This window comes from Perissodus microlepis, chromosome 14 (genome assembly GCF_051167445.1).
Source record: "Perissodus microlepis isolate ML-2025 ecotype Zambia chromosome 14, ASM5116744v1, whole genome shotgun sequence".
NCBI lineage: Eukaryota > Metazoa > Chordata > Actinopteri > Cichliformes > Cichlidae > Perissodus > Perissodus microlepis.
Genome location: NC_140474.1, coordinates 667,455 through 682,634, shown reverse-complemented (window position 1 = coordinate 682,634; position 15,180 = coordinate 667,455). Strand labels below are relative to the sequence as shown.

Genomic DNA, 15,180 nt, shown 5'->3' with positions numbered 1-15,180 from the left:
AGCAGAAAAGCAAAATTCGAACAGAAAGAAGAAGAACTGAAGACGGCGCCGTCCACAGAGAAGTTCCTCCCCCACCAAACACTAGATGGCGGATAAACGTGCAGACCATCGTGTTCGGTCCATGACCAGTTCAGGAGATCTGTACGACGTCCAAACTGCATCCAAATTTTAGATGTCCAACCGTGACACAACATGAAGTTCAACATCTTGGACAGCTTTGACTGGATCGTCATGTGGACGTCTGTGACAGGTGCAGGAAATTTACATGATTAATACATTTTTTTTTTTAAAAATCCACGTTGTTGTTGTAAATACAGATTATTTATAAACAAACTTGATTTATCACGTGTTAGCCTGTAGATTTATTCACTACATGTGATTTTTTTTGTTATTATCTTACATTTTCCTGTTTTTCTTTAACTGGTTTACTTATTTCAATTAATCAACGTATTTGTTTTTTAATTAGGTTAAAACTGTCATTTATTAAAGTGTGTTATTAAACTGCCCCCAACTGCCTCCCTCTTCCCACTCCATCAAACCCCCCAGGCATGCAGGACCTTGGAGTACAGGTATGTCACTGAGGTGCAGGAGAGGCCACCTGTTTTAAATGCACTTTAGAACAGCACGCAGCAAGACCACATATGAACAGGCAGAGAGAGGTATGGGGTCTTCATAACTCCGTTCTCTGTTCGCCATCGGGGGCAGGGGGCTGGGAGGAGTAGTTGGCCATCTGGTCTGGATCCGGGATGCTGGCTTCTTTGCTTGTATATGTGTGCATGAGGGTGGGAATGCACGTTTGTGTCTGTGTGCACCTGTTTGTCTGTGTTTATATGTTAGGTTGAGTCTTAGACTCCACCTCTCTGTGAACATCTCAGGCCCTCCAAAGTATGGAAGCCTATCTCCCCCCATCACACTCCCTGCCAGTGGCTGATGCCCTCAGGCGTCGGTGCGTTGGTGGTTTTTGGTGTCCGGTGCTGGGCCCTCAGGTATGTAACAGCTCATTCCTGGTGGCTGCTTGGAGGGGCCTGGCGCCTGTGACTCGGTCGGGCCCCTTTGGGGCCTGGGGCTCAGTCCTCTCTGGCACAGCTGGCTGCTGGCAGAGCCTGCGGGCATTTCACCCAGCAGCCCCGCCCCCCTGTGGCTTCTGCGCCGTGGCTGCTGGGTGACCCTCATCTGGAACTGTTCACAGCTCTTTCAAGGAGGGTGGCTTTGCTGGCGCTCTGGTGGTCCTCCGTGGGCTCCCGCACTCTGGACGGCCTCTAGATGTCTGGGGCCTGGATCTCTTCCATGCCTGCTTCATGTCCCTGGGGGCAGGGCTATGATTCCCCACACCTACCGATCTACTATTAGACATTTACATGGACAAACCTTATGAATACAAGCGCTCTCACACACACAGGTGGACAAAAAGGTATTCACAGACACACACTCTCTTGGCTGGCTGCTGCCTCCAAACATATCATGCATTGTCAGTCTTGTGTGCTGCTCAGTACGATCCAGTATTTATTATTTGCTGTTACCTATGCTTATGCTAGTTGTTGCTGTAGTTTCCCTACTCTGCTGTTTTCTTTTTGCTTGTGTTTTTTTCTCAGCAGGTGGTGAATAAGATTTTCAGTGTCTTTTCTCTTTATCCCTCTTCTCCTCTAGTTTATTCTTTCTGATTGTAATAACTTAAAATAAATAATAAAGAGTGAATCAACTATGACAATCAAGTGGACGAGTATAAGAAAAGGTCCACTTGGGAAAGTAAATCTGTTGGGCATTTTTCTTGGCCTTCAGACAACAGTTTTGATTGCTACAGTGCTGGACAGGGAAGGCATAATAAAAAGAAAAACATGTTAAACGCACCAGCGTCAAACAGAAAGTGGAAAAAAGTTTGGATCCAAAAAAGAAAATCTTTAAAATGAATCAGAATATTACATTTTAATAGCCTTAACCTCAGAAAATAACCCCACTCCACTCTTTCTTACATCTTCTTCCACCTATCAGTGAAAAGCTGAACTTTCAATAAAGTTACTGCATTAATGCTCGCTGCAGCATCAGCTGACGCACCGTGACCACAGCCAGAAGAAAGGAAGCGATGATGGTGTGGCCTGAAAGCATTGTGCAGTAAGCTGCTGTCACACCGAATTACTCAGTAACCAGCAGAAACCATGGTCTCCATGGCTACAAGAACTTTGAAGAGTCACTCTGATTGCACATGAATAAAACATCTGATATATGAACACAAACACTGCCTGCTGGGTCAGCTTTAGGTTTTTCTGGCTAACACTTCTCTGACACTAACATGAAACATGTTACAGGAGGCTAACGTGGCGCTGGGATCAGTGCCGTCTTGGTTCGAGAGCTGACTTTTAGTTATTTCCACAAAAGATGACTTTAAGACTTTGAACAAAGTGAGAGAACTTTTCTGTTGAAGTAAACCTGCAGAGGCTGCTGATGCTGTAAGAGTTACATCATCACTGTAACCGGTAGATTAAAGGTCACCTGTGCATGTAAACATTTCTGTCCCTGAGGTGTCTCCTCATTAGCCACAGTTTCCTCCAACTCCCTCTGATGCAACTATCTGTGAGTGCTTTTGACCAGAGAGACCAATCAGCCGGAGCGGACCTCAGCTCTGGTCTCAGAGGGCTGAGGACGGTAATGACCCCCCTCAGAGGATCCATCCGTGAAGACACACCCTGCAAACTTCATACAGACTTTCTGAAACACTGCTCCAGCTTTTTCCTGATGTTGTAGAATGTGTTGTCCATATTTATGTGGACACCAACTCTGAACATCCACCAGCTCGCTGCTGATCCATTTAATGTTGCACTTTAGCCACATGCTAAGAAACAGAAAATAATATACACATTGAGGCATGAACTCAATTTGTTTGTCTGTGTGTGTGTGTGTGTGCGACAGTGGAAAGGAAAAACTCCCTTTTAACAGGAAGAAACCTCCGGCAGAACCAGGCTCAGGGAGGGGCGGGGCCATCTGCTGTGACTGGGTGGGGTGAGAGAAGGAAGACAGGATAAAGACATGCTGTGGAAGAGAGACAGAGATTAATAACAAGTGTGATTCAGTGCAGAGAGGTCTGTTAACACATAGTGAGTGAAGAAGAAACACCCAGTGCATCATGGGAATCCCCGGCAGCCTACACCTATTGCAGCATAACTAAGGGAGGATTCAGGGTCACCTGGTCCAGCCCTAACTATATGCTTTAGCAAAAAGGAAAGTTTGAAGCCTAATCTTAAAAGTAGAGATAGTGTCTGTCTCCTGAATCCAAACTGGAAGCTGGTTCCACAGAAGAGGGACCTGAAAACTGATACTAAAACACATGTACCTATTGTATACTTTAATACGAGGTGTAATGAAGACCTGAGGATTTTACCAGCAAACAACTCCATGACTGTGATGATGATGATGATGATGCAATATTCACATTTGTTTGTGTGTCTGTTATATCTAATCTATGGCAATCTAAGTATGGAACTGTAATTATATTAATAATATTACCGTTAAGGCGCATGAGTGTAAGAATTAACTTGTTAAGATACTGTAAGAAATACTTCTCTTCCCATGATGCATTGAGTTTTTCCTTTCCAGTCACCTTTCTCACTCACTATGTATTAATAGACCTCTCTGCATTGAATCATATCTGTTATTAACCTCTGTCTTTCTTCCACAGCATGTCTTTATCCTGTCTTCCTTCTCTCACCCCAACCGGTCGCAGCAGATGGCCGCCCCTCCCTGAGCCTGGTTCTGTTGGAGGTTTCTTCCTGTTAAAAGGGAGTTTTTCCTTCCCACTGTCGCCAAAGTGCTTGCTCATAGGGGGTCATATGATTGTTGGGTTTTTCTCTGTATCTATGAAGCGCCTTGAGGCGACTTTTGTTGTGATTTGGCGCTATATAAATAAAATTGAATTGAATTGAATTCATCTGTTTTAAAATTCATCTTCAATCTATTGGTATCATTTTTATGTGCTTGCACTCTGTCGTCTTATCAAGTTACTGTTTTGAATTGTTCTGGGTATTTGATGGCAAGCACACTCCAACCCACTAGTTGTTTGTTGTTTGTTTGATTTGTTGTTTTATTGTGAAAAATGAATGAATCTCTCACTCCCTCTCGCTGTCTCTTGTGTCAAGCTTGCGTTTCCCAGTTCATGTCTCTCCATTTTTCCTGTTTTACTTTGAAAGTCTTGTTTCCATGTTCATTGTGTTTAGTTTTGCTTCCCCTGTGGCATTATGATTATTTGTGTCAGCTGTTTTTCCCCAGGTGTTTCCACTTCCCTCATTACCATCCTGTGTATTCAAGTCCTCTGTCTCCCTCTGTTCAGGGTCGGGTCGTCTGTTTTCCTTTGTGTCATGGCATGTCTCCGGTTTTTTCATGTCATAGTTTTCATAGTTAGTCTTAGTGTTCACAGTTCAGTTTTGCCCCAGTTTGTCTTGCCTTTGTTTTTTCCTGTCAGCCAAATAAACAGCCTGCTTTTGTTGTACCTAAGTTTTCTCTTTTTACCGTGTCTGCTTTTGGGTCTGCTCCGCAAACACACCGGTCAACCCTGCCGTGACCCTTACATGCTACAGTTCTGTCAGAGGTGAACATTTTCTGCCTGTTCGTTTATCCAGAGTTATGTTTTCTGTTCACAACAAAGTGAGAACAAAAACAAACTTTTCCCAGGTTTTATATCTCTCACTTGGTGCTCACTCAGAAACAGCCCTATCAGATACTTCGATCTTTATACAAGTCGATCGCTGCTGCCAATGTCCTGCTGATTGTGGTTATCTGTGTGAACAGAAGCTTACATGAACCTATGTACATGTTTCTGTGCAGCCTGTTTGTGAATGAGCTGTATGGTAGTACAGGGCTGTTTCCGTCCCTCCTGCTTCAGATCCTCTCTGATGTTCACATGGTTTCTGCTCCTCTGTGCTTCACCTAGCAAAGTTTAGAGAAGGAAAACCGCTTTCAATACACATTTAGGCCACTTTGAATACTGCTTTGACATATACAGTTAGGTCCATATGTATTTGGACACTGACAGAAGTTTTGTTTATTTACCTGTTTACTGAAACATATTCCCATTGTACACTGGATTTGAGATTTGAGGTAACGCTTGACGGCTCGTAAAGCTTGCGTGAGCTTGTCTTTGAGTAGAAGATGGAGAGGGGGTGCTTAGCTTATTAATTACTTCAGATAAGGTACCGATAAAAACTGAGCTGATTTCTGAATGAACAGAAGTGACAGCAGCAGCTTGGGGGGAGTTGATGAATTAAAAGACTGATTAGGGGAAAATAATCTATAATAATAACCCCACAAATCGTCCGAGAGCAGAGTGCGAGGCCACTGAACTTCATCGGAGATGATAAGCCGTTTAGAAGAACCAGGTTGCAGAACAGATGACTGGGGAGAGGAGTGGCGGTGGCGAGGGCAACGTTTCCTTCTGGAAGAGGGAACCGGTGGAGAAATGGAGACCTCATCCTCCGACCACATAGCCGCCAGGAAAAAGGCAGGTGAACGGACAGGCGAACAAGGTCCCGGCTGACGTGAGGAAGGAGAGGAAGTCCGTGGCAGCGTTGAGGCAGGTGGAGAGTGTGTGTTGTCCTGGGGCAGCGGTAAAGAAGTGGAGGTGGAAATAGAGAGCAAGCTCGCCAGCCCTGACTTGCTCCCTCCAGGCAGCTATGGAGCTGCCCAGCACAGTGTCTGTAGAAAACAGATTTAGCCGAGGGTTGCTCAGAATGACAGCGTCTACTGCGCTTAGCCCAACCGCCATGGTCCTCAAATCCTTGGCCTGGGCAATGCGGTCAAGAAGCTTAATCATCCACTCCATCTCAGCGTTAAAGTCAAAGGCTGAAGAGTCTGCAGGGTCCATGTTCTGGTCGCGTCGTTCTGTCATGAATCGCTGTGTGGCAGACAGGAGTTGGACCCAAAATGCAGGCACGTTTAAACACAAAGAACTCAGCTTTATTTGCTGGCAGGGGAAAGTTATACAAAAGCAAACTAAACACACAGGGAGATCCACACAGCATGAGGGTAACAAAACTAAGACTCCAAGGTAAACTTACGCAAACAGAACACACAGCAAGATAAGGGTAGATTGCGACATAGACAAACTGAAACACAGGGCTTAAATACACAGAGGGAGCAATCAGGGAACGGGCAACAGGAGGGAAACACAGCTGGGGCAAATCAGGCCTAACGAAACAGGGGAAGCAAAACCAGATACATTAACATAAGACAAGCACCTCCAAAGTAAAACAGGAAACATAACACAGACTGAACTTAAAGACACAGACTCAAAGGCAGGCACTACAACAGAGGGAACAGAGACGTAAACCATAAGACAGAACTCTAACAAAGAAACCAAAGACTAGAAATGATAAATAATATAATAAACTCAAAACCCTGGGTCAACGACCCAGGCATCCTAACACAAGTAGGCCTGCAGAGCGAGAGCGAAGTGCTCTAATAGGGTGATATGGTACTACAAGGTCATTAAGATAAGATGGGGCCTGATTATTTAAGACCTTGTATGTGAGCAGCAGGATTTTGGATTCTGGATTTAACAGGAAGCCAATGAAGGGAAGCCAAAACAGGAGAAATCTGCTCTCTCCTTCTAGTCCCTGTCAGTACTCTTGCTGCAGCATTTTGGATTAGCTGAAGGCTTTTCAGTGAGTTTTTTGGACATCCTGATAATAATGAATTACAGTCGTCCAGCCTGGAAGTAATAAATGCATGAACTAGTTTTTCAGCGTCACTCTGAGACAGGATATTTCTAATTTTAGAGATGTTGCACAAATGGAAGAAAGCAGTCTTACATATTTGTTTAATATGTGCGTTGAAGGACATGTCCTGGTCAAAAATGACTCCAAGGTTCCTCACAGCGTTACTGGAGGCCAAGGTAATGCCATCCAGAGTATGAATCTGGTTAGATACCATATTTCTAAGATTATCAGGGCCGAGTACAATAACCTCAGTTTGATCTGAATTAAGAAGCAGAAAGTTAGCGGCCATCCAGGTCTTTATGTCTTTAAGACATTCCTGCAGTTTAACTCATTGGTGTGTGTTATCTGGCTTCATGGACAGATAGAGCTGGGTGTCATCTGCATAGCAGTGAAAATGTATGCTATGTCTTCTAATGATGCTGCCTAAGGGAAGCATGTATAATGTAAACAGAATTGGTCCTAGCACTGAACCCTGTGGAACTCCATAATTAACCTCAGTGTGTGAAGAGGACTCTCCATTTACATGCACAAACTGGAGTCTATTAGATAGATATGATACAAACCACTGCAGTGCAGTACCTGTAATACCTACAGCATGTTCTAATCGCTCTAATAGGATATTATGGTAGACAGTATCGAACGCTGCACTGAGGTCTAGCAGGACAAGCACAGAGATGAGTCCACTGTCAGAGGCCATAAGAAGATCATTTGTAACCTTCACTAAAGCTGTTTCTGTGCTGTGATGAGCTCTGAAACCTGACTGAAACTCTTCAAATAAACCATTCCTCTGCAGATGATCTGTTAGCTGTTTGACAACTACTCTTTCAAGGATGTTTGATATGAAAGGAAGGTTGGAGATTGGCCTATAATTAGCTAAGACTGCTGGGTCTAGAGATGCTTTTTGAGTAAAGGTTTAACTACAGCCAGCTTGAAGGCCTGTGGTACATAGCCGATTATTAGAGATAGGTTGATCATATTTAAGATTGAAGAATTAATTAATGGCAGGACTTCTTTGAGCAGTTTTGTAGGAATGGGGTCTGAAAGACACGTTGATGGTTTGGAGGAAGTAATTATTGAAGTTAACTCAGAAAGATCAATCGGAGAAAAAGACTCTAAATGAACATCAATGGTACTAAGAGTAGCTCATGAAGTCATTACTAGTTAACGTTATTTAATTTGAAGGGAATAGCAGAGCGTTACAGGCATAGCCCGAAAGAATGTAGCCTCATGGGCAGTGTAGTCCGTGCTTCAGGGAGAATGGACCCGTTATGTGTCTGTGAGCGAGTGTCTGTGTACGAGCTGTCATCGAGCAGAAACAGGAGCTGGAAGCATGTAAATATAATAATAACCACTGCAGCCAAACAGAGAGCCTGACGAGCCCAGCTGTAAGTAAGCTGTTAAGACTCGACTGTACGCTGTGTTCGTGTTTTCCTCCGAAACAATAAGCTCCGTTGCAGCAGCCTTTCAACGCCTCTCTCTGTCTCTCGCTAGCAAAGTTGATCCAGACTACAAAGAAAAGCTAGTTTTTGGCTACGAGCCCGACACGAACCCGACGTATTAGCCAGACGTCCCTTTACTACGGTTCGGAGCCGCGGACCTGTTTTATATACGTGCGAATAGTTTTCTATACGAGATCACTGCAAAAAGTGCAGCCTTACCTAATGTCCACCTACTGTTACTCATTTATATTAAGATTTAAACATCTAGTTGGTGTTGGTGTGGAGAGTATAACTCCGAAATGACAACACAGGCACGGCTTCTTCAAGACGGGCGCTTCGCTGCATTTATTGAATGCTGTGAAAACTACAAACATAAACACAAAGGCTCGTGGCCACCTGCCACTTCGGAGGTCTTAGAACAATAACTTTACAGTCCTGTGCATTGTTGAACAGCTGGTAGACTAACCAGGCCTTTGCAGATAGCTCGCTGAACTCCTTAGCGTGATTATTAAACGTGGGCTCACAGCCTATATTATCACGCCCAAACCTCGCGATAATAGCGGTGTAACAAAAACTTGTTCTGTGTGACAAGATAAACATGTCTCTTGTACAAGAAAACGCACCTTTACAATATTGTCCACAGAAATGTACAAACAAGAACATTTTAACTGCTGGAACCATCTATTAAACTTCTTTATACATAAGCCATTTCTGTGACACTTACAGCGAGTATCCTTCAGTAACAGTAATAAATCACACAACCTGCATTTGAAATGTTGGCTACCACAGCAGTATAGTATTGCAACATGGCATTTGGGTCTTCTAACTAAAATAGGAAAACTTCACACACAAACAGCACCCATCCCTGTGGATCATTGTAAATGCCATTGGAAGCGCACCGTGTTATGTTGCCAGTTTGAAAGCTGATGTTAACATTTCATAGCAATCAGCAGCCAGTGGAAGGTTCAGAGGATGATGTCATTCTGCTGCTGGGGGCGTCTGCTGAGCTGAAGGCTTTAAAAGAAGCTGGTCTGATGCACTCACTGCTTTTTGACTTTTTGGAAGGTTTTCAGTTAAAAACTTTGACAGGTTCCTTTCATTTGCTTTGTGAAATATTGTTATGCAGTTACACATTTCTCATCAGTTCATGTGTGTTTTTATATGAAAATATAAAACACACATGAAAGCATTGTTCATTAAGCTGATTGTGACGGACCTTTGCATCATGATAAACTTCACAGAGGGCTCATACTTCATCCTTGGTGCCTACTTTGATGCCGGGCCTACAAAATACTTGTTTTTCTTGCTTCTCTTGTCTTTATATTCTTTAATAATTTGCGCCAATGTCCTGCTGATTGTGGTTATCTGTGTGAACAGAAGCTTACATGAACCTATGTACATGTTTCTGTGCAGCCTGTTTGTGAATGAGCTGTATGGTAGTACAGGGCTGTTTCCGTTCCTCCTGCTTCAGATCCTCTCTGATGTTCACACTGTTTCTGCTCCTCTCTGCTTCCTGCAGATCTTCTGTCTGTACTCTTATGGAAGTGTAGAGTTTTATAAATTAGCCGTCATGTCTTATGACAGATATCTTGCCATCTGCTGTCCTCTGCAGTATAACACACGAATGACATCCAACACGGTTTCTGTGCTCGTCGCTGTGTCGTGGATCTATGCTTTGTTGCTGGTTGCTGTGACAGTTTCTCTGAGCTCACCTCTGCAGCTGTGTGGGAACATCATTAACAAAGTGTACTGTGATAACTATGCCATTGTTAAACTGGCCTGTTCTGACACCACACTCAATAACATCTATGGACTGATCAGCACAGCATTCACCATTTTTCTGCCTCTCACTTTAATCTTTTTCACCTACATGAGGATCCTGAAAGTCTGCTTTTCTGGATCCAAACAGACCTGACAGAAAGCCGTCAGCACCTGCACGCCTCACCTCGCTTCTCTGCTCAACTTCTCTTTTGGGGCTTGCTTTGAAGTATTGCAGAGCAGATTTAATATGAACACTGTACCAAACATTTTACGTATTTTGATATCACTGTACTGGCTTATATGTCAGCCGCTCTTTAATCCTGTGCTGTACGGGCTGAAAATGTCCAAAATTTATGACATATGTAAAAGTTTGATCTACTGGAAAGTTGGGATCATTTAGCAGATGTATTAAACAAATGAGAATATTTAAAGACATTTCTTCACTGGATGTTGTTTCCTGTTAGGCTGCATTCAGTCTTCAGCCACTTAAACACTGTGAGAGACAGCAAAGCCTTTAATCATTCAGCAACACATAAGCAGCCACACGGTACCTTCCACATGTGTTCATGTAGGATGTCCAGATAAAATTGGTAAAAGCGACACCAACATGGTGGACCTTTTGTCACTGAATTCTTTGAGACACTCAAAAAAACAGATTTCAGCAATTTTTAAAAATTAGATTCTGCAACACTGAAAGAAAAAGTCTGCCAAGAATGCTGGGTTTAACTTTTAAACGTTCCATCGTACTTTAGTAAATAACTTTGATGTAAAATGTTACATTTAATGAAATCTAGTTTGAGATGTTCTAAGAGAGGTGGAGTCTAAGACCCAACCTGACATATAGACACAGACTAACAGGCTGTCAGGGGTCGTGTGTGGATGCAAGGAAGAGATGACCCAAACGCAGGACTCACGGTGCAGGATACAGAAGTTTATTATAGTGAGCGGATGAACAGAACATGAACAAACGCTGAATGGCTGGCTGAATTGAAAACACACACGGGAACGATGGCAGTGACAACATCACATCAATGACAAGACGGTGAACCGAAGGAAAATGAGGACTTAAACACTCTGACTGATGAGGATGATAATGAGAGACCGGTGAGTACACAGCTGAACATAATCTGACACATAGGAAGTAGAACCAGAATTAATGACTCTGAGACAGAGGGCTGGCACGGTGAAGCGGGAAACATGAATGTGGAAAATAAACGGAACATGAACTAAAATGCTGAGTCAATGACCCAGGAACCCTGACACAGGCACACACAAACATAAACATGCATTCCCACTCTCATGCACACATATACAAATACTCAGCTCTCACCCAACATGGAGACACACAGAAATGAACACTGTACACGCACTCACACTCCCAGTACATACTCTATAACAGGTACCATCACCCCCAGAAGGGCAATCTGCCCCGAGACCCAGGAGATGTTTCTCTTTAATCTGGGGTGAAGACAAACAGACCGCCCCCTGGTCCTGCAGCAGCAAGGAGGCCCACCATCCCAGACCCCAACCAGATGGCCAACTCCTCCTCCCGGCTCCCCGCCCCCAACAGGGAACAGGGAACGGGGGTGTGAGAAGACCCCATACCTCACTCCACCCGCTCATATGTGGTGTTGATGCATGCTTTTCTAAAATGCATTTAAATGGTGGTGCTAACAATCCTCTGCCAAATAGCATCTGGTAGCAGCATGGCCCCTCCCAGGAACCCTCAATGTCTACATGTATTTAAAATTAAGAGGTGGGCACCGGGGCCAGAAGTGAGGTTGAATAAACAGACTGTTCTCTGGATACCGGTAAGTGAGCCAACCCCCAAGGCCCTATATGTCGACCCAAATTTAGGCCGTTACAGATGCAGACTGCAGCCCCATAACCATCAGATGGCATCTGAGGCTGAAAGGCTTCAAAAACAAAGAACTTCTTCAAAGGCCTCGTCTCCCTGAACGCCACAGAACTGACCGTTTGGACCAAACATGGGACGTTGAAAGGTGGAAGAGAGTTTTATTCTCTGATGAGAACAAATGTAACCTTGATGGTCCTGATGGTTTTCAACGCTACTGGCATGACAAGCAGATCCCACCTGAGGTGGTTTCTATAACGATGGAGCTACTCATCGCTGAGCTCATGTTTGGATCTTTGATTTCTGTTTTTGGGGGTTTACAGTTTTTTTTTTGGAGGTGTGGTCCTAAACTTTTGATCAGCTGTAAAACAGCCTGTTTCAGTTTAATTGATATTGGTGGTGATTTAAATGCTTCATGACGATCGCATCAAAGCACCATTCAGCGTCTCAATGCTCCCTGCTGTCCTCCAGGGTGTTGGAAATGATTAAGCCTATTTATTTAGTTATTCATCAATTGATTGGTATGATTTGAAGCTTAAAAAAGGTTCATTCTAAGCTAACATTTAGTTTAGTTTAGTTTTGGGTTTTTTCCCACCAAGTCTCTGGCGTCTGACATCACTTATGCATTTCTATTCTGTCAGCTACCTTTCCATCCTCAGTGGCATCAAAAACTCGAAGTTTTAGTCCATAATGAACACCATGTTTAAACTTAAGGGCGTCGATAAGTGCATGTGGCACCAGGAAATCCTAGGGCAAAGGTTGATGATTGATGTTATGATCATATCATCAGATCTGTGGCCAGATGTTCTGGACACTCGGGTGAAGAGAGAGGCTGAGGTGATCGCCACCTGGTGATGAATTGGATCAGGTGGTCAGGGAGGACGCTGGACAGACTTGGAGCACCCGCATGTATAGTGAGAATCAGCTGGGAACACCTAGCAGAGGGCCCGGTCTGCAAAATCTTCCACCTCTGGCAGATCTTCAGCAGCATTCCAAGGAATACTGGAGCACTCAGTACTCTTGCTGCAGCATTTTGGATTAACTGAAGGCTTTTCGGGGAATTTTTAGAGGCCATGCTGCTAGTGAGTCGGTTATGAGCTAAGCTAAGCTAGCAAAACCTAAAGACACAGTGAGCGAATACAAATTAGCGAGTGAGTACACAGAGAGTGCTTCGGATGAAGCACGTGAAGATTCTTCTATGAAATAAGAAGTTTTTTTATTAAATTGCTCCGCAGATAAACTACACAAAAACCCCCACTGTGTTGGAACAGGAAGTGATGCTCTTCCGCAGAGGTAAAAGCTCCTGACAGTCTAAACTCTTAAGATAACATGAACAGCAGTAAAAGTAAAACCTTGAATAAGCATTGAAGAGCTGTATATTAGTTAAATGTAGTTATTGCTAAAGCATATTCATAGAAATGATCAGTAGGCCTGCTGGGGTGTTTATGCAAAAGAAGCTCTGAGGAGGAAGCAGAGTTGTTTTTTTCAGCCATGAAATCATCCTGGTGTTTGATTCCTGAACATTTCATCTCTTTCTCCTGGATGAAGGTAAACCGGTTCCTCTGGAGAAATTAGCGGTGTTTTTAAGATTGTTTTTGAAAATTACAATTTGACTGTCATTTTGCAAAAGATAAGACATTTCTACACTCAGTGAAATAAGGGTCAAAGGTCATTGAACCACAGAGGTTGTTCTCTAAAGTGAGGTGTGCTGGCTGCAACAATTTGTGCATTTCACCTATAAAGATCTCCTACATCTGACCTTAGATCAGCTGTGACAGCCAGCTGTGTCTGAGCCTCTGACTCTGTGATGTCTGTCAGCACTTATAAGCTCCGCCCACCTCCTCTTTCATGATATGAAGTATGTGCATTCACAACCTGAGCAGACTGTTGTTTTTTTTGTTGTTTAGTTTTTATGGGTTGTTTAATTTAACTTTCATACCTTTGCATTCTTAATTTTGCCCAAAGAGGCAACAAATGTTGAAATAAAAAATTATCAAACAAACAAACAAAAGAAAAAAAGGTGAACCGCAATAATGCTAAGAATTTGTAATGGCATTGAAATGTTGTGAGGGGACTTGTGCAGCTGCTGCTGTTTGCACCAGCTGATCCTGAGCATGTGCTGCCATGACGCCCCAGATGGGCCAGGCGTTAAAGCCTCTATGAGTGTCTGTGCTTTGTTTTAGCTGAGGATGCTTTCAGTTCTGTGAGGAAGGAGCACAGAACCCACAACTGACTGTCTGCCACCTTATCTCCCTCTCCTGATTAGACGCTTCAACCTCAGTCCAAAAAGCAGAGCATTTTCAGTGTTTTGCAGGTCTTGTTGCTTTCTAAGAGAAATGATGTAGTAGTTAGAAACATTATATGATATAGACTTCAGACTTTACAGAAAAATGAACGAGCCCTATTTATGGCAGTAATGAAGTACACAGAAAAATACAATAAATAAAGCCAGACACATTTATAGTTTTCATTCTTTTTCAATCTAACTCAATATTGTGTTAACTTTTGAATAAAGCAAACATTTACATATGTCACGAATTTTGGACATTTTCAGCCCGTACAGCACAGGATTAAAGAGCGGCTGACATATAAGCCAGTACAGTGATATCAAAATACGCAGTACATTTGGTAGATTGTTCATATTAAATCTGCTCTGTAGTATTTCAAAGCAGCCGCTGCAAGAGAAGTTGAGCAGAGAAGCGAGGTGAGGCGTGCAGGTGCTGACGGCTTTCTGTCGGGTCTGTTTGGATCCAGAAAAACAGACTTTCAGGATCCTCATGTAGGTGAAAAAGATTAACGTGAGAGGAACAAACGCTGTAAATGCTGTGCTGATCAGTCCATAGATGTTATTGAGTGTGGTGTCAGAACAGGCCAGTTTAACAATGGCATAGTTATCACAGTACACTTTGTTAATGATGTTCCCACACAGCTGCAGAGGTGAGCTCAGAGAAACTGTCACAGCAACCAGCAACAAAGCATAGATCCACGACACAGCGACGAGCACAGAAACCGTGTTGGATGTCATTCGTGTGTTATACTGCAGAGGACAGCAGATGGCAAGATATCTGTCATAAGACATGACGGCTAAGGTCAAAAATTCCACACCGACATACGAGTACAAAGAGAAGATCTGCAGGAAGCACAGAGGAGCAGAAACAGTGTGAACATCAGAGAGGATCTGAAGCAGGAGGGACGGAAACAGCCCTGTACTACCATACAGCTCATTCACAAACAGGCTGCACAGAAACATGTACATAGGTTCATGTAAGCTTCTGTTCACACAGATAACCACAATCAGCAGGACATTGGCGCAAATTATTAAAGAATATAAAGACAAGAGAAGCAAGAAAAACAAGTATTTTGTAGGCCCGGCATCAAAGTAGGCACCAAGGATGAAGTATGAGCCCTCTGTGAAGTTTATCAT

At 43.4% G+C, this 15,180-nt stretch overlaps 2 protein-coding genes across 2 annotated transcripts; one reads left to right on the top strand and one right to left on the bottom strand.

The window, feature by feature from the left end:
• The first annotated feature begins 9,365 nt into the window (after window positions 1-9,365).
• Window positions 9,366-10,301, top strand: LOC146372762 (olfactory receptor 10J5-like). Its single transcript, XM_084951544.1, has 2 exons — window positions 9,366-10,020; window positions 10,123-10,301. The coding sequence occupies exons 1-2, from the start codon at window positions 9,366-9,368 to the stop codon at window positions 10,299-10,301; spliced, it is 834 nt and encodes a 277-aa protein (XP_084807670.1).
• A 40-nt stretch (window positions 10,302-10,341) lies between these two features.
• Window positions 10,342-15,180, bottom strand: LOC146372761 (olfactory receptor 10J5-like). Its single transcript, XM_084951542.1, has 3 exons — window positions 14,526-15,180; window positions 14,283-14,423; window positions 10,342-10,394 (listed from the first exon to the last, which is right to left on the bottom strand). The coding sequence occupies exons 1-3, from the start codon at window positions 15,178-15,180 to the stop codon at window positions 10,342-10,344; spliced, it is 849 nt and encodes a 282-aa protein (XP_084807668.1).

Coding starts and splice junctions, on each gene's coding strand:
- LOC146372761 (XM_084951542.1), bottom strand. CDS start 15,180: ATGATAAACTTCACAGAGGGCTCATACTTCATCCTTGGTGCCTACTTT. Junction 14,424..14,525: donor TTTCACCTACATGAGGATCC/TGAAAGTCTGTT, acceptor GCAGCGGCTGCT/TTGAAATACTACAGAGCAGA. Junction 10,395..14,282: donor GTCCAAAATTCGTGACATAT/GTAAATGTTTGC, acceptor TGTCTCTCACAG/TGTTTAAGTGGCTGAAGACT.
- LOC146372762 (XM_084951544.1), top strand. CDS start 9,366: ATGATAAACTTCACAGAGGGCTCATACTTCATCCTTGGTGCCTACTTT. Junction 10,021..10,122: donor TTTCACCTACATGAGGATCC/TGAAAGTCTGCT, acceptor TTGGGGCTTGCT/TTGAAGTATTGCAGAGCAGA.